General features: G+C 39.7%; 1 protein-coding gene across 5 annotated transcripts in view; it reads right to left on the bottom strand.

Moving 5' to 3' along the window:
* The window catches only part of TBC1D22A (TBC1 domain family member 22A), a 707,108-nt gene that overhangs the window by 587,324 nt on the left and 95,041 nt on the right, over positions 1–24,743 (bottom strand). For all 5 annotated transcript variants that reach the window (XR_012655728.1, XM_032768194.2, XM_032768195.2 and 2 more), the window contains exon 8: positions 15,977–16,091. Coding sequence is in view for 4 of the 5 variants with exons in the window: in XM_032768194.2 (XP_032624085.1) it covers positions 15,977–16,091 (115 nt within the window). In the remaining variant the exon portion in view is untranslated. The remainder of the gene's footprint in view (positions 1–15,976; positions 16,092–24,743) is intronic.

Here is a 24,743-nt window from a genome sequence, read left to right as displayed (position 1 = left end):
TGAGTCTGATCTCACCAGGGATTGGTGGGGGAAAGAGGGAGGGAGAGGGGAAGGTGGAATTCTCTGTGTTTTAGGATTCAGAGTTGAATCTGTATTCTTCTGGTGAGGGAAAGAGAGGAGGAGGTACATTCCTTTCTGTTTTTAGATCAAGGAGTTTGAATCACAGTGACTCTAGTGTACCAGGGAGGGGAGGATCATGGGAGGAAAATGGTTTATTTCCCTTTGTTGTGAGAGCCAAGGAGTTTGGGGTCTTGGGGTCCCCAGAGAAGGTTTTGGGGGGACCAGAGTGTACCAGGCACTGCAAGTCCTGGTTGGTGGCAGCACTACAAGATCTAAGCTGGTAATTAAGCTTAGAGGAATTCATGCTGGTACCCCATCTTTTGGATGCTAAGTTTCAGAGTGGGGGTTATACCATGACATGGTGGTAGCAGTGGGATAAAGCATAGGACCCAAAAGCCAGGAGGATTATTTTTTTTCTTCTTTTCTCTCTGCTAGCTGTTTGTAAGTAGGGGAGAGGGTTTTTAAAACTACAGTCAGAAAAAAATTTTTTTTCCTTTTCTCCTGAAGGCAGAGACATTAAGTTTAATGAGGGTCTTTTGTTAAACAAAGGGACTCCAGCTGTGAGTCAGCGGACACCAAAAATACACATTTGCAAACAAAGAAAACAATCAAAAGACTAAAACCGCCTTATCTAACTAGTACTCACTATTCTGAACATATAAGAGACTGTATCAGAGAGATGGAAAGAAACCTGGTTGCACGTCTGGTCACTCAGAACCCAGAGAGAACAAAGCAAAACAAACAAAGGCTTCCCTCCACCGAGATTTGAAAGCATTTTGTCTCCTGATTGGTCCTCTGGTCAGGTATTCCAGGTTCACTGTTTGTTAACCCTTTACAGGTGAAAGAGACATTAACCTTTAACTATCTGTTTATGACACCTCTGCTTAGCCTCCTATTGGTGGAGGGTACTGGTGCCCTATTGGAGCTGAGCTTCCTGTCCTTGGATGCCCCAGGCTTCATAGGCCTGCCAATATAAGAGGAAGAGTCCTTGGGCTCAACAGTACCCTCAGAGACAGAGAACCTTGATGGGGACCTGGTCTTTTCTGGAGCTAGCTCAGAGTAAGAATCCACAGTCTTCTTTCCGAGAGTCTCCCCAGCAGGCTCCAAAGACTTCACTTTCTTAGGAGAAGCATGCCCTCATGTTGACGTGGCACTGAATCTGTCAAGAGACAGATATATTAGGGGATAAGGGAGAGAATCTCCTAAGCTGGCTCAGAGGATGGTTGCAGGGAGCATGTCATGAGCAACAGTCTGAGCTTTATCTCCCTGTTCTTCTTCGCCCTGGACACAAGGGCCAAATAGAAGGAACATTTCTGGGAGAGACGGGACTCCTCCCAGGCAATGGACAAACTCAGACTGCCTGTCACTATAGCCTTCCAGCAAGAGACCCAGTGTTTGAAACCTGGAGAGCCAAGCATGCTCCACTAGGAGAAGATACTCTCGCAGAAGGAAGAGAGAAGGGAAAGAAAAACCACAATACTATCACCTAAAACTATATTGTACTAGTGCATACAAGAAAAGTGAAGGCCAACTATCCTGTAGGTGGAATGCTAGGTTTCTGTCTCAGGCTGAGGTGGTAGAGAAGAAACTGAAGGCAGTTTACCTCCGCACCCCTATTTAGCCTCAGTGTCTGCCATGATAAGGAATAGGGTGCATGCACAGGCTGGATAGACAGTGATAGCTAGACATCTCCGAACAAGAGAGAGACCCTTTTGTTGGGTTCTGAAGGACTGCTCCTGCCAGAGCCCATGTTAGAGTTGGGGTGATCCGTAGTAAACTTAATGGCATGTATGTAGGTTCTTTTATTGCTCTTAATATGTTTTCTCAGGAACGCTCTTATCCACAGAATAAATAAGCTTGCACAGAAAGCTGTGTGGTAGCTTATCTGTGGGCAGTTACACTGCCTCTGACAAGTCTGCCAAGGCAGACTATCTTTTGCTGTGAACAACACAATGAAGGCAAGGAACTGTTCAGTCTGTCAGGAGGGAAAGAGAAGCTGGTCTCCACCCAAGAAAGGCAAGAACTGGAAACCTGAGAGCAGATGCCCTTGCTGGACAACTTAAGTGAAAAACAGGAGCAGTTGTCCTGAACTGACATTTAATTGAACTCTTGCTAACCTCTAGTGTGGGGTTTCAGAAACTGTTGTTCCAGTTTTGTGATAAGTCATCCTATATACAATACTCCTTTATATATCTAATAACTGCACTAATTGAATTTACTGTCTCAATTTTCTGCCACCTATCACCATTCAGAGTCATTGTCTCAATCTGTATACTAAATCACATATGGGTCAACAGTCCCTCCTGCAAAGGGTGATGTCAAATAGCTGGGCCTCTTGTTCAATTAATTGTTTTAGCTGAAGGTTTCTGGCTGATGGGGGACGGGAAGAGGGATGGTAAAATATATGTTTTAAGTGCTCCCAACTCCTATCTCAGGATATACAAAACCATAGAATTCTACACTAGTGAAGAGTATTTATCAATCACCATACCAGGTTCTGCCTTCTGTCAGCGCAGTCATTTATCAATAAGTGCATGTACGTGATTGCTCAAGTCATCAAACTTGGATTCTTTTCTTTTGAATTTTTTTCTCACAAAATTCTGTTAAATGCCTAATACTTTGTATTAAAAAATGTCATAGGGTGTAGCTACAAAGGTGTAGTCAGACCTCTAACAGTACTGTATGTCTTCCACAGATGTAGGGAACAAGCCCATCCATGTTCCGTCAATAAAGTGTCTGTGTTGAACAGTGGTACACAATAGAAGTAGTAAATAGTTAAGAAGCCATATTAAACGTGAAAATAAAAAGGGGGGGATGGGATGTTGGGGGGGAGCTAGACCTTCCAAAGACTGTCTAAGCACCATGCTAAAGAATAGCCAGACCACAGACAGCAGTAGCATATTCTGTCCTTGGAATCTGGTACCTCTGCTAATAGCAGGACATAGCAAAGTGCTCACAGACACAGATTAACGTATTGGGAAAATCAAGTAGTCAGGGACTTGGCCTTTTTGAAGACAGGAAGTGGCACATTGCTTAGTCATAGACATACAAAAGGTGGTCAGTGCATCTGAAGAGAAGAGTTTAACGAGTCATGACTAGATTTTTCTGAGAGAAATCATTATGATGCTACCAGTTCTGCTCTTTCCCCAATACAGCAGATAAAAGCAGTCTCTCTCTCATAAATAAGCCATTCTTGACTACAATTTTTTTTCCCTACAGGGGAATATTTCTGACAACATTCTATGCCTGCTCTTCATGGTCCACTCCAACGAATATATTTATAACTGAAATCTCTGACACAACCTTAAGTATGGTCTCACTATCACTCTACCCAATACCTTTCTTGTTGTCTAGCTTTTCTGTTCTATCCCTAATTGAAATTCTCAGTAATACCACCACTTACAACAACAGAGGAGGCCATCCTGTAAAAAATCTGAGGCATTTAAAAAAAAAATCCACTTTCCTTTTTATAGTATTGTTTGCTTAAAAATTGCGCCCCCCCGAAAAAAATGGTCTATGAGATTACATTTAAGTAGTATAATTTTGCTTAGACAAATGGACTATCCCAGAATTCTATTTATTGTTGAGCTTTTCACCAAGACACCTGATATAAGCAGACTATAACAAGAGACATTTCAAAACAAAAAATTAAGCAAAAACCTCTCCTGTATTGAGCAAAAGTTTTTTTCACCCTGCCATACTTGGATTCTTTTCACTTGAATTTTTCTCTCATGATTGTGTTAAATGCTTTATACTTTGTATTAAAAAATTTCACACGACATAAAAAATTTAAGTGTAGCATTGCTTGAAATTGTTTAAATAGCCAAAAATACAAAAAGCATCTTGACTGTAAACAGTATATTCAAAAACAATCCAAAATCCTATTATAATTTAGCACTGAACACTTGGAAAACAAAAAACAATCAAGCTCAAATTAAATGCAAACAACGACAGTTACAACAGCTTCACAGAACTCTAATGTATTAACATAACTCTGAGAGCTTTTCTTTCCTTCACTGTCATCCAAACTTTAATTTACACTCTGATAATTGGAATATGTGAAAGATCAACTATCACTGAAATTCATCTAATAATAAATTGCATGCATTGCATTATTGCTCTTCTATTTCCCTATAGACTATGGGAATTTACTTCCCTTGCCAACGGTCCACTAATTACAACTCCAGTAGCACTTCATTCATTCTGCACTGCATTCTAAAATATTATCTGGAAATCCCATTAACGTGACTGAAAATTTCAAATGTTAAGTTTTATACATAAAGAGATATGACAATAGATTTATGCTGATTGCGTCTACTGTAATTTCTATTTTATGATTACATAACATATTCCTTTTCTCCCCTTTAATATTAACCATCAAGAATCCACTTTTGTTTAAAGACTGAGTCAAATACTACTTAAAGTTAACAAGACAAATCCTAACAGAAATTCTTTTGGATCCTCATGAGAAGTTATGACAAATAGTTTCCATTATACAAGACATTTAATCAAAAGCCAAATTATTCTAGTGGTTTAATGTGTGTCGTAAGCACCCTAATCTCATGTTACTCTCTCTCTTTTCACTCTTGCTTTTTCAGCACATGCTGAATTGCTACCAGAGAAACCCTATTTAACATTACCAGCTTATTACTTCATTTTGCTATAGGCTACGCGCCCTTTTATAAAAATCTCAGAAAGGAAATTTTTGCTAAGGTCTAGAGTTGCCAACTTTCTAAAGAGCACAAAAATGAACATTCTTGCCCTGCCCCTTCCCTGAGACCCCGCCGCTGCCCCACCCCTTTTCCGAGGTCCTACCACAGGCTTACTCCATCCCCCTCCTTCCATCACTCGCTCTCCTCCCCACCCTCACTCTCTTTCCCCTGTCCCCAGTATGGATCTGATTTATATTTTGGTCAAATTTTGACCAAAGACCTCAGACTATTCTCATTCAGTGCAAACTAGTGAGGATATAACACTATTGCACATAGATAATAAATTATAGGTAAACCTGTGAGAAGTTACAATTACAGTAAAAGCGATCTTACATTTCATGGATGCTACAGAGTGCAACAGAGCAGCAGGCAAAATTAAGGTTATTTTGTGAACTTTAACTGTGTTCCGCCTGAATAAAAAAAAACAGATTCTAAGATGTCTGAAGCCACAAGCATGTATTTCTCAAACTGTGCAACATGATATATTACCTTAACTTTTCCAAGAGGTCTGGATAAATCTCCCAAAATACCAAAATTAAATCACCACATCTGCTCTCAAAATAGTCAAATGCCCCGTCCTCACTGAGGCTAGCAAAATAAAATAAATTAAATGTTTCTGTGTTAAATTTGTAAAATACAAAGTGGTAAATAAACATTAGTAACCCTTTTTAAAATTAACAGTCCTCATATTTCCCAAATGCTTTGTTTGATGAGTATCAAACTTCACACAAAACCGTTAACCCTGGTACAAAAACACACTTAGGGTTTCACTCAGAATTATGTAGTTTAATTCTAGTTAAGTTAAACAATGCATGCAGGAAGGGTAAATAAAAATCATGCTTTGGCACAAGCCTACAGGTACGTCTGCACTACAGCAGCTCAGCTACAGTGCTGCCGTTGTGTTAATGTAGTACAGATGTTTCCTACATCACCAGTTTTCAAACTGTGGGTTAGGACCCGAAATTGGTCACAACCTGATTTTAATGGGGTCGCCAGGGCCAGCATTAGATTTGCTGAGACCCAGGGTTGAAGATGAAACCCGAGTTCCGTCCCCGCCCCCCCGTCCAGGAGTCATATAGTAACTTCGTTGTGAGAAGGGGGTCACAATGCAATGAAGTTTGAGAACCCATGTTCTACATCATTGAAGAGAGTCTTTCATTAATGTATATAATCTACCTCTTTGAGAGGCAGTTGTTAGGTTAAAGGAATAATTCTTCTGGCAATCTAGCTGCATCTACACTGGGGGCTAGGTTGACCAAACACAGTCACACAGGGCATGAAATTTTCACAGCTCTGAGTGATGTAGCTAGGTCAATCTCAGGTATAGTTGCAGGTCAGCCCTAAGACCAACTGAAGGGACTGATCCTATAGACACTACCATGTGTTGTTTTAAACACCATTAGCACTAAAGTTAGTGATACAAGAGCTTGTGTTGTGTGTATGTGGGGGGAGAGACAGTGCGTTTTGTGGGCAGAGTGTGTCAGCATGCTATCTTGTAAGTTCAGACAGCAGCAGAGCCCCTTCCTCTCTCTTTCACAAACACTCAACAGCAGCATTCCACAGTAATGGCTTGCTTTGTCCCGGAGCAGATAAGCATGCCGGATGTCAGAAAAGGAGTTTTAAAAGGGGATATCCGCCTGCCTGCAGCTGAGTTCAAAACAATGACCAGAGTGACCACTTGACTTCCGAGGATTATGGGAAGTTTCCGGAGGCCAATCACTGCACAGTAATGCAACACTTCATACACACTGATGCCCCCTGTGTTTCAGCTGGGGCGCAGCAAGCTTTATGCTTCTCGTGGAGGTGGATTACCAGGAATGCTCCATCTGCAGAGTCCAGGCGCTTTAAGTGCCTTGCCAGTGTGGACACCTCAGGAGTTACGGCACCCAGGGCTGCTTTAATGCGCTCTAACTTGCAAGTGTAGCCAAGCCCTTAGTATGGATGCAGTTATAAAGGCACTTTATACTTTTACAGCTATTCCTGTATGGGAATGGGGATAACATTACCAGCATAAATGTCACCTTTGTAACAGTATAATTGTGTACACACTAGACTAGGGCTTTTACCAGTATAACTGTATTGGTAAAAAAGTCATATGTGTAACCAAAGTAGTTACACTAGTAAAAAAAAGTTAAGCGTAAACCCAGACAAAGATTTTACAGGACTGATAACTAACAAGATTAACACCAATTTGAAGAATGGGCAATCTAAAGTGTACTAATTCTAACAGGCCTTGGTGAAAGATACAAAGGTTCAAGTTTCCAATAAATAATTGAAGATTTAGAAAATTCCAGCACTTTTAAAAATAGGAGAATTCAAAATTTTAGAGAAAGTGCTTTAGGCAAGATTTTTCTCCAGTAATCATTCTTCTCCCTTCCCCAGCCCCGAAAGTTTCCTTGCCCTCTCTATTCTCTCTCCAAGGACTTTTTTTTTTGTAAACCAGCCATATGTTTTTCTGTCTACTGTTCAGGTTTCCTTTCCCACCCCTGACCCGCTCTCTCTCAAATATCTCCAAACAGGTATTGCTTTAATAAGTCTGCACATTGTAGTGCCTTATTGACAGCACTCCCAAACCCATAAGTAACAGTCAGCGTTTGTCAGTTTCACATGGATTCTCCTGAACAGCTGTAGTGAACGGAAAATGTAAGATTCTGTGCTGCATTTAAACCCACGAAGAAAATATGGAAAGTTTGATTTTAGATCTACACATTCATGCATACATACACACGACAGATTAAAGAAAAGTGTTCCTATTTAAAACTTGTAATATACAAAAGTGAGAACTTGTATATAAAAGACAAATGAATGGTTTAAAAATATAATCTAACCCATCACTTCAAGAACAGGTCAACACTACTCCTTTAAAGGACTAACATTAGCACAGTGGGGTCCCGTTACATGACTGGGACTTCAGGTGCTATGATCATACAAATAAATTAAAAAATAATAAAAATGAGGAGGCTAGGTCTAAGCACCTAACTAACTGGAATGTAAATTAAAGTCAACATCCCAAGAAAGTGACTTATTTTACTTTCTAAATATTTTACTATTTAAGTAGCTTACAGAAAAAAAATGTTCTTCAGTACTGATGCATACAGTATGAGTGAACCAAACAGAGTAACTATCTAGGGCCATGTCTACACTACAAAGTTAAGTTGACTTTATGTCAGTCGACATCGAGCCTCCGATTTAAGCAAGTCAATCTTGCATGTCCATACTACACTCATTGTGTCGGTGGAGTGTATCCTCACTAGCAGGGCTTGCATCAACGCATGGAGCACAGCGTACATATCCCACAGTGCACATAGCTGAGAGGAATTTTCGGTTGGGCTTGCAATACCTTATGGGACCAAAACATTGCTAAAGAATACATAAATCGAAAGGGGTACTTCTCAACGATGTTGCATGCACTGGTGGATCACAGGCACTGTTTCACCAATGTCAACATGGGATGGTCGGGAAAGGTGCATGACACGTACATCTTTAGGAACACAGGTCTGTTCAGAAAGCTCCAAGCAGGAACTTTCTTTCCAGACTGCAAAATAACTATTGGTGATGTTGAAATGCCAATTGTGATCCTGGAAGACCCAGCCTTCCCTTTGCCCCCACGGCTAATGACGCTTACATCGGCAGCCTGGCACAAGTAAGGACCAGTTCAACCATAGGCTGAGCAAGTGCAAAATGGAAGTGAAACGTGCCTTTAGACGTTTAAATTTTTTTTTTTTTTTGTATTTCTCCACAGCACGGAGGTTCCAAAACTTCTCAAAAATAATTTCTTAACCAGTTTGTTAACATGGGCAAAACAATGCATTTCCCCTTAATCTTGTTCTCGAAAATGGCTGAAATTTTTGCTGAAATTTTCCAGAAGAATTCAGTCCAAGACAGACGCCTGGCATATGGGATAGTTAAAGTTTGGCAAAATTATAAGCAACTGAAAATGAGGTCCTATAAGAGGAAGAGTCAGGCAACCTTAACTAGAGGTGTTGCACCTAGAATAACAAACAAAAAGATGATAAAGCTGTTTGTTTTTTCCAAACAAAAATTCCACAAACATTTGTCAAGCACAACAATATTTTTTCCTGTTTTTTCTTTCCTGAAAAATGGGGAAAATATAACTACAATTTTCTTTGATGACACATTCCTTGTTTTTTATGGTTTTTTAAAAACAAAATGTTTCCAAGAATGCTAAAATAGAAATACTGGCCTAATTAATGACAAATGAAATTAACTTCTTGGCTCAACATTTCTGATTGAACTTCTTGCTGGCAATCAAGGTCTATGAAGGTGAACATTCTCTCAACAAGGATAACCATCTCCTAGGTACTTTTGACTTGATGGGAATCCCTCCTGCTCCCCGTGATGTACCACAGATCAAAGTTACCTTTGAGATAGATGTGAATAAACAACCTTACCCAATTGTTCCCTCCATTGCATTTTCTCTCCTGTGAGTTCCACCCCCATCACCAACCACCATATGTCAAATGAATAAAGAGCTTTTTCTCCTCAATCTGTTCAGTTTTATTATGCACACAAACACAGAGACAGAGCAAAGAAAAGTAAGATAACATGGGGCAAAAAGGCTGATAACACTGTTGGGGGAGAAACAAGAAGAGCTTGCTTGCTTACAGACGCACTGTAACAGCAATCAAAGGTGTGGGCGCCTTACGGTCCTTGTACCCTCCCCTGGTGTTGAGCACAAGGGATCTCCCCCCACCTCATAGGGCATTTGGGGAAGGAGGATTTAGAACTGGGGGATGATGGCAGCAGGTCCAGCATAGGCTGCACAGGGACTCTAGTATCCAGCTGCCTTTCTTGAACCTCATCCAGATGTCTCAACATGTCTGATTGCTTCTTTATAATCCACAGCATCTCTTCTTGTGTGGCATGCTTTTGTTCCCTGCATGCTCTCCTGTCCTCCCTGTCCATGTCCAGGTTCTCAGATAGTGTAATCCTCCATGCTCTGAGCTCCATCTTGTCACTCTCCAAAGCACTCATCGAACATGTGCTCCCAAGTCTTCTTTTTCTACCTTCTAATCTAGGAAAATCTCTGTCTTTGTGCCAACAGACAAGGTTTCAGCTGCAAGGAATGCAAAGCACAATGGTGTTATTGACAGTGCATACATTGTTTCTGGTGCAAAGTTAATTTTTTAATTAAAAAACCACCCCTCAATACAATTCACTGGCAAGAAACAACATAATCACAACCATTGGCTACTGCAAGAGTCAGTTTGCTGCTCCAGCCATGGTGACAAAGGCCACAAGGCATGAGCAAGTGGTCTTGTGCTGCTGCTTTTGTGAAGACATCCTTGGGATCACAGGTTGGAACTTGAGAAAAGTCTCCCTTCCCGTAGCAACCTGGATGGTGCTTGAGGACAGGCACCAGTGTGAAAAACCCCCAAATTGTTTGTTACAAAAGCGGCATCAGGTCAGGAGGGAAGGGAGACAAACAGGAAGCTGCCACCTTCTCCCCTCCTTTTTCAGTGCTGCTTGCAATGCACTGTCATCCCTTCCAACCATAACAGCAGCATGTTTGGGAAAGTGTGGTTGTGAACCACATTGAACCAAACAGAGGGCGGATTACTAGTTTAACTGTTTGCAGTTTAAGGCTTGCACTGAAAACTTCCCATTTTCCTCAGGTGAACACATGTGATATCACTCTCTGGAGCGTAACAGAGCTGGCAAAAGAGCAGAGGCTGCAAGCATCTGGCTACAGACCTGGTTCTTATGCTGCAATGCTGTGTGCTGCAATGATGCCAGCAAAGTTAATACTGGAGTAGCATGGGAAAGTGTCCTACCATGGTAGACGAAATAAGGCAGCCTTTCCCAGAACCTTCTGCAAAGGACTGCAGAGTACCTCCATGAAAGCTCCCTAGAGATCTTCATGGAGGATTCCAGACCAACACCATGCCCCCATAAATGGTCTATTTTAAAGAGCATCTTCTGCGTAGCTAGAGTGCCCACCGATACCCATTACACCAACTCTTTTGTTCACATTAAACAAAAAATAGCAGTTAGATTTCAAATATGTACTTACCAGAGGTGCCTTTCCAGAATCATGCTTCACCGCAAACTGGTCCTCTGAAGGGATGGGCTCCAGGGTTAAAAACTGTTCTTGGCTGTCGGGAGAATGGATCCTCCACTTGCCTGCCTCACATTCTCCTCCTCCTCAACAGTGTCCCCCTCGTTGTTGCTACAGGTCACCTGGAGCTCTTGGGAGGGATCCACGGAGCATTTTGGATTAGCCTTGGAGTCACCGCCGAGAATCACATGCAGCTCCTCATAAAAGCAGCATGTCTGTGGGGCAGAACCAGAATGACTGTTCACCTCCCTTGACTTCTGGATGCTTGCTGAAGCTCTTTTATTTTCACATGGCACTGCTGCGTGTCCCTGGTGCAGCCCTTCTCCCCCATGCGCTGAACAATCTTGCCATAGATACTAGCAGTTCTTCTGCTGGATCGGAGCTCTGCCTGCACAGACTCCTCCCTACACAGCAATAAGATCTATCACCTCCTGTGTACTCCATGCTAGAGCACATTTTTTGCCTTGAGTCTCCATGATCAGCTGTGCTGGCAAGCTCTCCACACTGATCAAATAGGAAATGAAAATTCAAAAGTTCCCAGGGCTTTAACAGGGGAGCAGCTGTTTCCTGTGAACCTTGCTGATGTTCAGTGGAGTTGAAAGAGCTCTGCAGAGCGGTGACAGCAGAGCACTGTAGGACACCTCCTGGAAGCCAATTCATTCAAATTACACAATGCAGTGTCTACACTATCCTCATGTCGACCCATGGATGTTGAATCAAGAACTATGCCTCTCATGGAGGTAGAGTACAGAAGTCAACTTTACAGGCCACTTAGGTCAGCGGAAGGGACTCGATAGTGTAGACACATACATTATTAGATCAACTTAATGCTGCTTATGTCAACCTAAGTTTGCAGTGTAGACCAGGCCAACGTTTCATTTGCCAAGGAACCAAATTTAACAACTTTTAAATATACTAACATATAGACTGATCTATTAACCCTGGTTAACAGAAACAGCCCATTTCAACTTAGTGAAAATAGCAGATTATGGAGCCCCAGGGTGGGGATCAGACAGGGCCAGCAGCAGGTGTTTTGTGGCTCAGGATGGAAAACGTTTTTGGTTCCCCAACCATTCAATAGAGGATTTAACACCCCTGATACTAATTTGGTACCCTAAAATTTGGGTACTCAGCTGGCCACCCTGATTGCCTGCCCCTAAAGCCAGCCTTGAGGCCAACTTAAGCACTGTTGCAATGAACATGAACCAAGGACAGAATCCAACATGCGTCCCAACCCAGCTGCTGTCCATTACTGTGTTCCGACATCTTCCTCCTGCGTCTGCTGAAGACTTCTACTACTCTCACTGATCCTGAAATGGCCACAACTGTAAACAGCCCTCCAGGACAGAGCTTCAAACACAAAAAAAAACAAAAAACAAAAAAAACACACACCTTCGGTTACTCTCTCTTCTATGCTCTCTAGAGCCACAAGCAGTGAACTACAGTAAAAATAGCTGCTGCTGCCACCGCCATCTGACTAAGGGAAGACAGTCTGGCCAACCTCAGTTCCCTTCTGTACTGTAAAGGAAAGGGGCAGAGGCAAACTTTGGAAGCTGGACTACTTATTTTCAAAAGAAGGCCAGTGGCAAACTCCTCAATTTTCTCTTCCCTCCCTTGAGTGATCTCTGTCTCCATCACATTCAACCAATGGTAATGATTCAGCAATGAGGCAGTCAATGGACTTTCTAAAAATTTGTGGCTCAGGTCCAAGTGAGCATCACAATGGATGCAGTGACAGTGACTCCAGACATTTAACACACCAATAGGTGTGAGGAAGGAATGAGGAATACAGAGGATATCAAAGTAGTACCCAAGCGAAAAGGTACAAGACTCACCACTTTGGATATTTAAAAACAAGAGTGAATTTACACGAGCCCAGTCCTTGCAGGGAAACTAACTGGATGACTCTCCCATTCCCAACATCTATGTTAAGTGTTCTAGTGACGTGATACTCCCATATTCACATGCTCAGCAGCCTACCTTGTTGATATATGCTTACTGGACATCCAATATGGAGATATTATTTTAATGCACCACGGTGAATTAGTGAGATAACTGTATTACACAGCTACCATTGTGGTGGTGTTGGCACATTCATAAATTAAGTTCCTCCATTCAGTCACTTAAAATACTCTAATTGGGTGCCTTAAAGTTAGGCATTTAACCCATATTTTTTAGAGCATGTCTACACTATAAGCACTACCATGACAGAGATGCACCAATGGAAGAGTTCTTCCATCAGTCTAGCTGAATCTACAGTGGGAGCTAGGTTTTCCACAGCCCTAAGTGATGTAGCTAGGTTGACATACATTTTAGGTGTAGACCACTTCACAGGAAGCTAAACATGTATAATTTAAGTGCCTAGAAAAGGAATTTGCTGTGCTGGGAAACCCTGTGAAAAAACAGAAACAGACTTCTATTTGCTAAAATATGACTGTTGAGTGGGTTAAGGTAGTTGAATAACCATCTTAACTCTTCATGACAGAGAATCATTGTGTTTGAACAATCCACAAATTATAGACTATTTACTAATAAATGACTCAATTCTATAACTCGTGTTTCTGATCAAATTAAGCTACACAACTGTGAATGAGCAATGACATCACAACAGTGCATTTTCTTTAAAATGTAATTAGTGTACAAAAGATCACACTAAACAACATTCCCACTTACTTATGAACTGGCAATGATTATTTACACCATCATAACATCAGGCCAAGTTGCTTCCAGTGGTAGAACACACAAAGAATTTAAACTTGCGACCAAAGTGACAAAGAAGAAGAAGAAGAAGAACAGAACAGCTTATCCTGGAATGTTATCCAGTAATCATAAATCACTCATGTTTAAAAGTTGTGAAAGAATATTTTTTTTAATGTAATGTTTAGTTTGCTATTTAAAGTAAAGAAAATTGTAACATTTTAAAATCTGCATGGGGTAAAAGGTGGTGCTATATGTCTACTGATTAAACACTACACAAGTTTTGACAAATCTATCCAAATTCCAGAAATACTGTAACTCCAGTGAGTTTAGTTCTTGCAATTTTTATCCAAATTAGATTTAATATACTTTTGCAATACTGTTTTCATCTTATAAGAAATTAGTGATAAAGGAAAAAAGCATTCAGTGCTGCCACTTCTCACAACTTTATCAAGAGTGTCACAATTTTTTGTACATTTCTTAAAGTCCAATCTCTAGAAACCTATGATTAGGTAAGAATGTCAGCTTTCATTTCAAAACAATTCTAGGCCTAGGTTGTGGAGAAGAACTTGAAAATATAACTGGAGACCACCATGAAGGCTCAAAAACCCGAAGACAAACAAAACAAATTCATTGCTTATTTTCACGGGGGGGAACAGGGGTTGAATGGGGNTTTAAAATCATTAAATTAAAAACAAACAAAATCTCAATTTTGGGAGGAATGACTTTTTAAAATGTTCTGAGTTAGAAACTCTCAAATATATACTGGAAAAATATAGTTCACATGAATATCATATCCCTATTTAATAAGTAACAAATAGAAATGGAGACTTAAAATGTAATTCACTGATACACACATCTTTTCACTGGCAAATCAACTTTTACTACTTTTTTTTGTTACTGTGTTGTTGTCCAGTTTAAAAAAAAAACCTACAATTACTGAAACAGTCATGTTCTCTGATATCATACTGACATTCAGCCAAATGCATTAACAATCACTAGGGTCTCACAAGGAAAGTTGGTGGTAAAGACAAACTTATTTACCATATTAATTAACTGGTCTATTTAACATGGAGTATCAATTCTCTAATCACATCTCATTTGAACTTCTTATTTCAATTAACAACTCTAAAATCTACCAACAGAGATCCTACTGTTCTAGGATCATTAAGAACATTTTCATTATCTGTCAAATGAGGGAGTAAGAGGCAGAAACTGCAAGCACTCTCAGGAGTAGGCCTCTACCCCTATTTAAGAGATGATTAGAGAGTAAGCAGCAGTAGTTCTCATTAGTTGCTTAGCAATGAAAGTCTTCCTATTTAACAAGAAATGAAACAAAGCAAGAGGTGTTGCCATGCAAATCAATAAATGGATAGTCTTTCATCCACTCAAGGATAATGTGTCCTCCATTAAATCTAATCAATCTAAGTTAGGACATTGATGGGGTAACTCAAGGAGGAGGTGGAGGAGGAGTAAAGTAAAGATATATACACAATATACAATGTACTATGTATACACATATACATATGTAGCACCTCACAGAACATCCTGCGTAGTTATATATGCAACCGTGATCATTTTCATTATATGTGTATTTGAAAAGAAATTACGGGAAATGTAAAACAGTGAACTTCAAATATATTATTTTCCACTCTATTGTTGCTTACCCTTAATAATGACACACACACACACACACACACACACACACACACACACCACAAAATAGATTAGGAATTTAAAATGGAAAAAACTACAATCTGAAATATGTCAGTGATTTACACAAGCATAACCCAATAGTTTATAATTAGTAGTGAACTTTTACAATAGCTTTCCTTTCAATAATTTAATAATGCAGAATAAAATAAAATGATGGCAAAAATTATTCCTGGATATTTACAGCTTTTACACAAAACCATCCTTTATAAAAACATTCTTCAGTAGTTATAATTATAATAAGGATTAAATTATAGGTAAAAGACAATAGTATAATATAGGGTATGCCATAATTCTAAAATGTCCAGCAGGCCTCAGCCTTGCCATCTGATCCATTAGGGACTCCTCCTACATCTCCAATTGAAACTTTGTCTGCATAGAGTCCTGAGTACTACAGAAGTCAATGAGTATCTACACAAATCAGATTGCTGGATCAGGACCTTAGTTTGTAACATTGGTCTAGATACCTTAAAGTTACCATTTTAAACGTGAATAATTTTAGCTGCAAATAACACCCTGCCACTTCCCTGCCCATATATATTTAAGGGAATGACCTGTTATATAGTTACGTTTGCCAAATATATCACTCATACACCAAATGACCATTCATATACTCAAATGTAATTTATTTATCCAGCTAAACTGTTATACTAATATGCAGATATTTTTCTGAAATCATAACCAATTTGTAATTAAGTATTGTACCAAATCTTACCTATATATTCACAAACGAAGACTACAAAAAAAGGAGTAACAAGGTCATTTATTCCCTGAACATATCCACTGGCTGGATGACGTATTGCCCAGATAAACAAAATTCGTTCAAAAATCTGAAAGAAAGTTAAAGAAACTGTGAAGCAAGGAATTTATCAAATGGTGAGTACATTTTAAACACGATACTTGAAAAGCACGAAGGACAAGTTTAATAGCATAGACAATAACTAGCACTAGAAGTATGCATACGGAAGCATAAATGAACACTGGTATTCATAATTAACTGTCAACATTAATTAAGTTTCTCAGTTATTTAAAGAAAGCACTTCCAGGATATTAGCATGTGTTAAAACCAACCTTGTATATAATTCAGTTATATTAGTAACAACAACAACAAAAAAAACTTATCACTGGAGCTTTTAAAATAAAAGTAAGATTTCCCCCCCTTTGGGAAGTTTACATCACCTTTGTACAACTCCCCCCACAATCTCTCTCAAAGATAACTATATTACTAAGAACCATACTTTGTACTTTTCCAAAATAACAAAAGGTCTATTCCAGGGGTAGGCAACCTATGGCACATGTGCAAAAGGTGGCACGCAAGCTCATTTTCAGCGGCACTCATGCTGCCCAGGTCCTGGCCACCAGTCCGGGGGTCTCTGCACTTAAATTTTATTTTAAATGAAGCTTCTTAAACATCTTATTTACTTTACATACAACAATAGTTTAGTTATATATTATAGACTTATAGAAAGAGACCCTCTAAAATGTTAAAATGTATTACTGGCACACGAAACCTTAAAACAGAATGAATAAATGAGGACTCGGCACACCACTTTTGAAAAGTTGCCGACCCCTGGTATATTCATACTTCTGTGATAGGTCACTGCAGATTTTTGCAATAATTCACCCCCATCACACACACACACACACAAAGCTTGTCTTGCACTACCCTTCCAGAATATGTAGGGTAGCGAAACTTAAATCTCTGAAAACTAGGAAATGTAGAGTCAAGGCAATGTCTCCCACATCATACCCCAAGAGAACCTTAACTCTGCCCTCCTTGAGCAATGGTCTAACAAGTGCTTGTGAAAGACCATAGGACTGTACCCTTCCTAAGCATGTTGAAGACAGCAGAGGGCATGAAGAAGAACAGTGTGGGGGAAACAAACCTTTTCTTGACTAGGATATAATTTGAGTTTAGGTAGTTTCACAAAAACACGCTAGATAAGCCCAACCTACACTCAATCACTTCACCTACTTCAGATGAACCACCTAAGACTTGCCAGATGTTAACACATTCATTGTTGTCCTAAGGATTTTCTTTGGTTAAGTCCCAGCTAACACGGTATGTCCTTAGCAGCCCTGAAACTCTACAAGCTTTTAAAAACATTCCTAAACGGCCATTGTGATCGTAGACTCTGATCTCCTGCATAAATCAAGCCAGAAAATGGGGCGGGGCGGGGGGCAAGGATTCCTCTAGTTGCAGCTGCACCTCTGCCCAGATGGCAATGTGAGCTCTGGCAACTTGCTTCAACTAATGCCAGAATCAATACTGCCACATCTAGTATTGTGAGGGTTATTGGCAGCACGTGAAGAGGAATGATGACTGAGAAGATTGTATTGGACAACCCAGCACAAAAATGCAGAAAGTGGCAGACTTTGTTAGGGATAGGTAAGGTTTGGTTTTGTCCCAGTGCCTATTGCTAGTTCCAGGGGACAGAGTTAAGGTTATGTGGAGGTATGATGGTGGAAGGCATCAGCTTAGCTCTTTTTCATAGTTTTCAGAGGTTTAGTTTAGCTCCTTACTCATTCTGGAAAGGCACAAGCAGCTCTAGGCATTAGCTCTGAGAGTTGTGAACTATTTCATTCAGCTCAATGAGAGTTCTCATCCCTCCATGCCCAATCTCAGAGCTTGCATGCCTGTGCTATGCACTGGGTATATCCATTTTCATCTCCCCACACAAGCATGCCTTTTCCCAGTGCCCAGAACATATCTAGTGCTTCCCAGCAGGAACTGAGCCAATTCACCCTGGCTGGGACCCTACACTTATACTTGCCTCTTTGTTGTCATTTTCTGCTTGGCAACTAGACCCTCCCAAATTAGCCCAACCATCCAGGCCACCATACTGAGGGTCATATCCTGGCCACATTACGGCTCCAAAACTTTCCTAGGATAGGACTTGGGGAGATTACGTTGAGGGTATACCTGCGGTGTTCTGAGCTTTCCCAAAATTGCACATACCATTCAAAACAACTCCCTTGTAGCCCAAACACCTAGCAATTGGTGGGTTGGTGAGACTAAAGTGCACATCATACAAATCTCTAGAGGAAAAGATTCAAACTCATAGTCCTTGGCCACCAGGTGAGTACATTGTTAGGTAGGTCACTCGAAAAAGGAGTTCCTTAAAAACAATAGCTCTCAGAGATACAAACTGTCTAATCAGGGATCCTAAAGCCTTTATAATGAAATAACCTTTGAAATATTTCTAAACTGGTCCTTGAATATTGAGCTCAGGGGCGGTTCAGTAATATAAATTTTATGAAGGTCAGAGCCTTATTATTTTCCTTGTCTACAATAAAAAAAAGTTAGAAAATGTTTCAGATTCTTATTAGCAGCTCATTGTATGGGGTTGCATCTCAAGTGACCCCAAACCATGCTCCACAAACTCTACCTGATGCCACATTTACACTATGGGTACTACTATGGCACAGTTGCATCACTGCAACTATGCTGCTGTAGCTCCATAAGGTAGACAATTCTGACCTCAACAGAAAGGTTTTTTTCCCCCCGTCATCGCAGTGAATCCACCTTCCCGCAGCAGCTAGGTCAATGGAAGAATTCTTCTGTAGATCTCACTATATCTACACTGGGGATTAGGTCAGTTTAACTACAGCCCTCCAGGGTGAGAATTTTTCACACCCTTGAGTGACAAAGCTAGGTTGATTTAAATTCTAAAGTGCAGACCAGGCCTAAGCCCCTGTTACAACATGCTAAGTTTCAAGATGATCCCCCTATGGATGTGGGTTTTAGAGCACTTTGAATGTAAAAATCATGTCATCGTCGGGAAGCTATATCTCAGTAACCCCCTTTACCAATAACTCCACACTTGCCCCATCTCTGGCCCTGATAAGGAAAAGCAGCTTTCAAAACAATCTAGGGATATGGATTTTAAAGTGTTTTAAAATACTGGCTCAAACAAAAAGTTCCGCCCTTGAAGAGAACTCTGCAGCCTCAGTCTAACCTGAAGTAGAATGCAGGTAATTTGCACAGCAGACACAAATCTCCACAGGGCAAGACTTGGATTCACAGGTCCTTGGATAGCATTTGGTTTTAATATCTCCAAGCATATTGCGCTGAGGCACCCACTGACTGACATCAGGAAAGCCTCTATACACTTTTGCTCACCACAGAGCAGCAGTCTTACAGTACATGCACAAGTCACTTTCTCTAGTGCAGACCCTACATGTTCAACAGTTTATAGATCCAATTCAATCCCTTAAGAACAATCTAAAAAGTGCTTGCTGGGTGCCGGACACTAGCCGAAATCAAACTTGTTCAGGCAATACCAGTTTGCGTGTCTTTGGGAAGAGGAATAAATGTAGACTAAAAAAAAAAAAAAAAAAAAAAAAAGGTACAAAAATGGAGGAAACAGTTCAGATAAAATGCTCAACTGACTCCAAATTTGCACTATCAACACCGCCTCACCAATGCATAGCAATTTAATACAGTGTGAACATACATGTGAATTTTAGAGCACTTAGAAAGCTCAAAGCCTTAACAGCTGACATTTCAAATTAACTCGTGTGTGATGAGGGCAGCCCCATAATTAAGCATATTAAATGGAAGATAGAACTACATACTACATCTGGCTGGATGCATATGGATAATATGAGACACAAACCAAGTCATTTGAGTTTTGACAGTGTAATATTTTTTTCTTTTGTTTTCATAAAACTCGATTTCCTGATTTCATCCAGAAGCTGAAGTGCCCAAAATGCTATTAGAAAGGCTATCTGATGTAAGTGTCTACTATCATACTAATTGTGACTTTAAGAATCCCTAAATGCCAACCGGCAAAGGGTTCACTGTTCTACATCTTCTGTTAGGCCTGACAAACTTACTATACCTAGCACATTGCTGTCATAATATTTATCTGTAAAGAATATTATGTGACTTCTTCATAATTATTGCATTCTGTACATACAGATGATATTTAAGAAGTTGTGTATATGTACTAAAACATATGTTTTAAAACCCGTATCCCAGAGAGAGCTAACAAACCCGTATCCCAGACAAGAGATAAAATAGGTACTTCTGTCAAATGTAAATCAATCATCATAAGTCAACACAACAGAAGCCAATTTGCATAGGACAACATGAGGATGTGAAATCAACATGAAGTCACCAGGTACTAGAGAAATTACATTAGGGATTTTTATTGACTTTGGGGATAAGAACAATGACTTTGGGGAAATACAAGAGGAGGGCAAAATGACATTTTTATCCATCATTGAGAGAGCAAAAAAGGACAGCACCTTTTACATCCAATAACAGTCAGTCAATCTCAACCATTCTCAAACTGTGGGTCAGGATTCCAATGTGTGTCATGAAGTCCGAGCTCGAGCTCAACCCCCACCAGGGACAGTAGGGCTCAGACACCGGCCCTTTCTCCCCCACACAGGGCAATGGGGCTCAGGCTCTCCCCCAGGCTCATGTAGTAACTGTTGTCAGAAGGGGGTCACGGTGCAATGAAGCTTGAGAATCCCTGTGCTAGAAGATTACTTTAGGTGAGAAGCTACTTTAGACAAGGATTTTAGCCTCTTAAAGCTGAATTTAGACTCTAAGATGCGTGTTGTCCTTTTTGTTTTATATATAACCATTTCTCTTTCTATTATCCTTACTTGATATCTCTTAAATCTTTACCTTTAGTAATACTCATATTTATGTTGAAACAATCATATCTCCATGATGTAGTGTTATACAGGACCCAAACCTGAGTTGTACTAATCAAGCTGTGTGTGCACTGTTTTCTTGGGAACAGCAGACCTGGGAATTACTGTGAATGTCCAGTGACAAAGGCTGAATATTACAGGGGGATGCTTTCAGATGCACTTGGGGACAGGCATGCACATATTGTTAAGCTGCAATGCAAAGTAAGGGCTGGCAGAGCTCTAAGGAGATTGTTTGGGTGGCTAAAGACTGGCGGTACCTAGGAACAGACATGCAGTTAAGCACCAGCAAGTCTCTCCTTCATTGAGACAAGAAGGTGAACAAGGTGTCAGAGTCCTGGGCACCCCAAGACAAAGCATCACACTAGTCACCATGGAATCCATTCTCACAATACTCCTGATTAACCACATGGCAGATTTCCAACTTGATTCCTAAACCAACAACCAAACTTTGGAATGCTGATCTGAAATTAACTACAGAAACTTGTGAGATTTGCCCATTACGTGCCAATTCTTTCTTTGATACGAGTTAACGCATTAGTATTGAGAACTATATGCATGTATCTAAAGGAGACTATTCAATCATCTTAAACATTAATTTTGAATTTCCTTACTGTAACTGCATTAAAGGAATTCAGACCTTGAATAATTTTCAGTAGGTTTTCATCATATAGTTTCTTTTCGTACTAACTAGAATTAGAAAGAAGTGGCAAAAAGTAAAAAAAAAAAAATTCTTGCCCCATAAATTACAAAGTTCCTCTGAACTACATTATTTCATATACTCTGCACATACTTGATAGACTAAAGTGTCTGAAAGAGCTTTTACAATCAAAAGCTGTCAAAACCTAATTAAATATTTAACACAGACAAATCACAGAAAGAACAGCCATCATGACTAAGAAAATTCACTTAAACCATGACTATAACAGTTATTAAACCCTCAAATATGATGCTAATTATGAATACGTTGACCAACAATTGTAGAAGCTCTGGCAGAGGTCCTACAGTCAGGAGAGAGAGTATAATCTTGCACCCTTTCTTATGGGCCGTGGTTGATTCGCTACTCCTCCATCCTTGGATCTTCTATTTTAGTTCCCACTTTAGTCAGCAGAACCTTCACATGACAATTTCCAGTAAAAGTAAATACAGAAAACGCATGACAGGAGGAGGAAATATTCCGTGTTTACTTCCACACAGTGCCCAGGAGGTAACTTTTTCTTAATCTATAGCCTTTGATTGTGTAAATACAAATACAAACATGGACAAGAAATAAAATGCATTATTAACAGAGACCATGGGGAGACAGCTTGGGGACAAACTCAATGAGCAGGAACAGATACAAAAGCAACTACAGCATTCATTTTTGGAGACAGACAATGCCATTGTAACCCACACACTTTCTGGGTGTGGTGTTCTGTCCCATCTAATGCCACAGAGACCACTTAGAGAGCAATTAGCTAACAGCCAGTTGGCTTTTAATATAATCAATATCACCAGGACACACTTCAAGATTCCTGGCTCCTATACATGCCTATCATAACATATGGTGTACTTTATTCACTGCATCAAATGTTCCAACAACTATGTGGATGAAGCCAGTCAATCACTATACTCTCAAATGAACTCTAACAGAAAAATGGTAAGACAAAACACCATGTAGGCAAATATTTTTCACAAAGCGGTCACTCCATATTTGATCTCTCAGTCCCAGTCAAAGGAAACCTTCACAACACCTTCAAAAGGCAAGCCTGGGGGACTTAAATTCATAACTCTGCTAGACACTAAAAACCATGGACTCAGAGACATTGTTTTTATGGCTCTTATAACACCCCCCCACACACACACACTTCCTATTAACCCTCAGTCGCCCACTTCATTTTAAGTGGTCTCCTATACCATATGTGAACCACTTATGCTTAATCAATTCCAATTTATATTTAGCTGAGATACGCTGATTAGCTTCCACAGAACTGAAAAAGAGCTCTGTGAAGCTTGGAAACTTCTAACTTTCACCACTAGAAATTGGTCCAATAAAAGATATTACCTCATCTATCTGGTCTCTCTCATTATCTGGGATCAACCCACCTATGACTACACTGAAGAAAAAAAAAACGCAGTTACAATATATTAACTCATACTTAAGAGTGTGCTGCCTGTTTAAGCAATGATGTTACCTGCCAAAGGACCATCAATAGAAAAAGCCCAAAATAATTCTGCCTGTGTTTAATGAACATACAAAGGCCTGGTCTACACTAAGGGGGGCGGGGAGTGGAGGACAATCAATTTAAGTTATGCAACTTCAGCTACATAAATAATGTAGCTAAAGTTGACGTACTTAGATCGACTTACTGTGGTGTCTTCACCATGGTGAGTCGACTGCTACTGCTCCCCTGTCGACTCCGCCTGTGCCTCCTGTGGAGCTGGTGTACAGGAGTCAATGGGAGAGCACTCAGAGGAGTTCTCTAGAGTAGATACGATAAAATCGACCCTTGCTGGATCGATCGCTGCCCGCCGATCAGGAGGCTAGTGTAGACATACCCAAAAGAATCTGAAATTGCTTTTAACAATGAATTCTTACTGGTTAGCAGTACCTATTAAAGTTCTGTTGACTTACATGATTTTCATGCTTTAGTTGGCAAAAGTGAATTAAAAGTTGTATTCATTTTAACCTACAAGATATCGCTCCTCTTTATGGTAATTTCTACTAAACAATAATTACTAAAATGTTTTATTCTGGCAGCAGCCACAAGTTGAGTCTGTCAGCATTTTCATTACACCAGCCTAATTTCAAAGGTTATAACTCAGCTCTAAAATTTCCCTCTAGATTGTGACTGTTAATAACAAGCAATAGTCTAGGAGAAAACCTTTTTTTACATCATTTTTTTTTTTTACATAAATTCACATGAAAAACTCCTTGGCCATACAAAGATAATAAGAATGCAAAAAAAATTATGGATTGGCTTTTTGTACTTAAACTCCTCCACTTTTAAAAACGAAATGTTACAGTCTGTTTTTTCATGCATACTGTACAGATTAATTATTTAATCTGTTGGAAAAACTAGACAGTAAAATGTCATATCTAGATTATCAATATCCATTTAACACTCATGCCTCTAGCTGTATTATTCTAAATCAGAAACCTATGGTAGCAGAACAGTTATATTGTTACAATCTATTATGTAAATTTGTATGTACACCTTTTTTGTCCTTCAGGAAAAAAACAGAAATCTAGAAAAGTAAATCAATAATATGCCAGGCAGCACAGATCACCAAATACTGTAGCAGAGAGAGTCATCTTTTACCTTAGACACAACAAAGTACACTGAAGATGAAATTATTCCTATCTCTTAGAGACTTCCACTTCCCTCTGACTTTATAACTAGAAGAGTAATCCACTGGAGAATGGAGCCCATCCATGGAGTGTAAGTATGTCTCATTTCTTTACTATTTGAAGTGTTACTTTCAAAGTCTTTTTGGAATATTTTATTTCCTTTGCAGTACCAAATACTGCCAAAAAAGAAAAAGAAAAAAAAAAGTTACCTGAGCTCCTATACAATTTAGCTTGGCTAAGAGTAGGGCTATACAATACATTTTGCTGAAGTAGATAAAAATATCTTAATTCTATCTCAAATTCACATTTAAAAATTGTGGTGTTTTAAAACACAGGCTTAATTAATAATTTAAAAAGAAATACACACACACACACACACAGTATAGCATGCATCTCTGACGTGATACAGCATATAATTTACCTTCCCCTATGAAAGGGAAATTTTTAGAGATGTCCCTTTAACATTTTTCCTTTATATATATAT

This window comes from Chelonoidis abingdonii, chromosome 1 (assembly GCF_003597395.2).
Source record: "Chelonoidis abingdonii isolate Lonesome George chromosome 1, CheloAbing_2.0, whole genome shotgun sequence".
NCBI lineage: Eukaryota > Metazoa > Chordata > Testudines > Testudinidae > Chelonoidis > Chelonoidis abingdonii.
The sequence above is the reverse complement of the archived record's forward strand: the minus strand, read 5'-3'. Positions and strand labels throughout refer to the sequence as shown.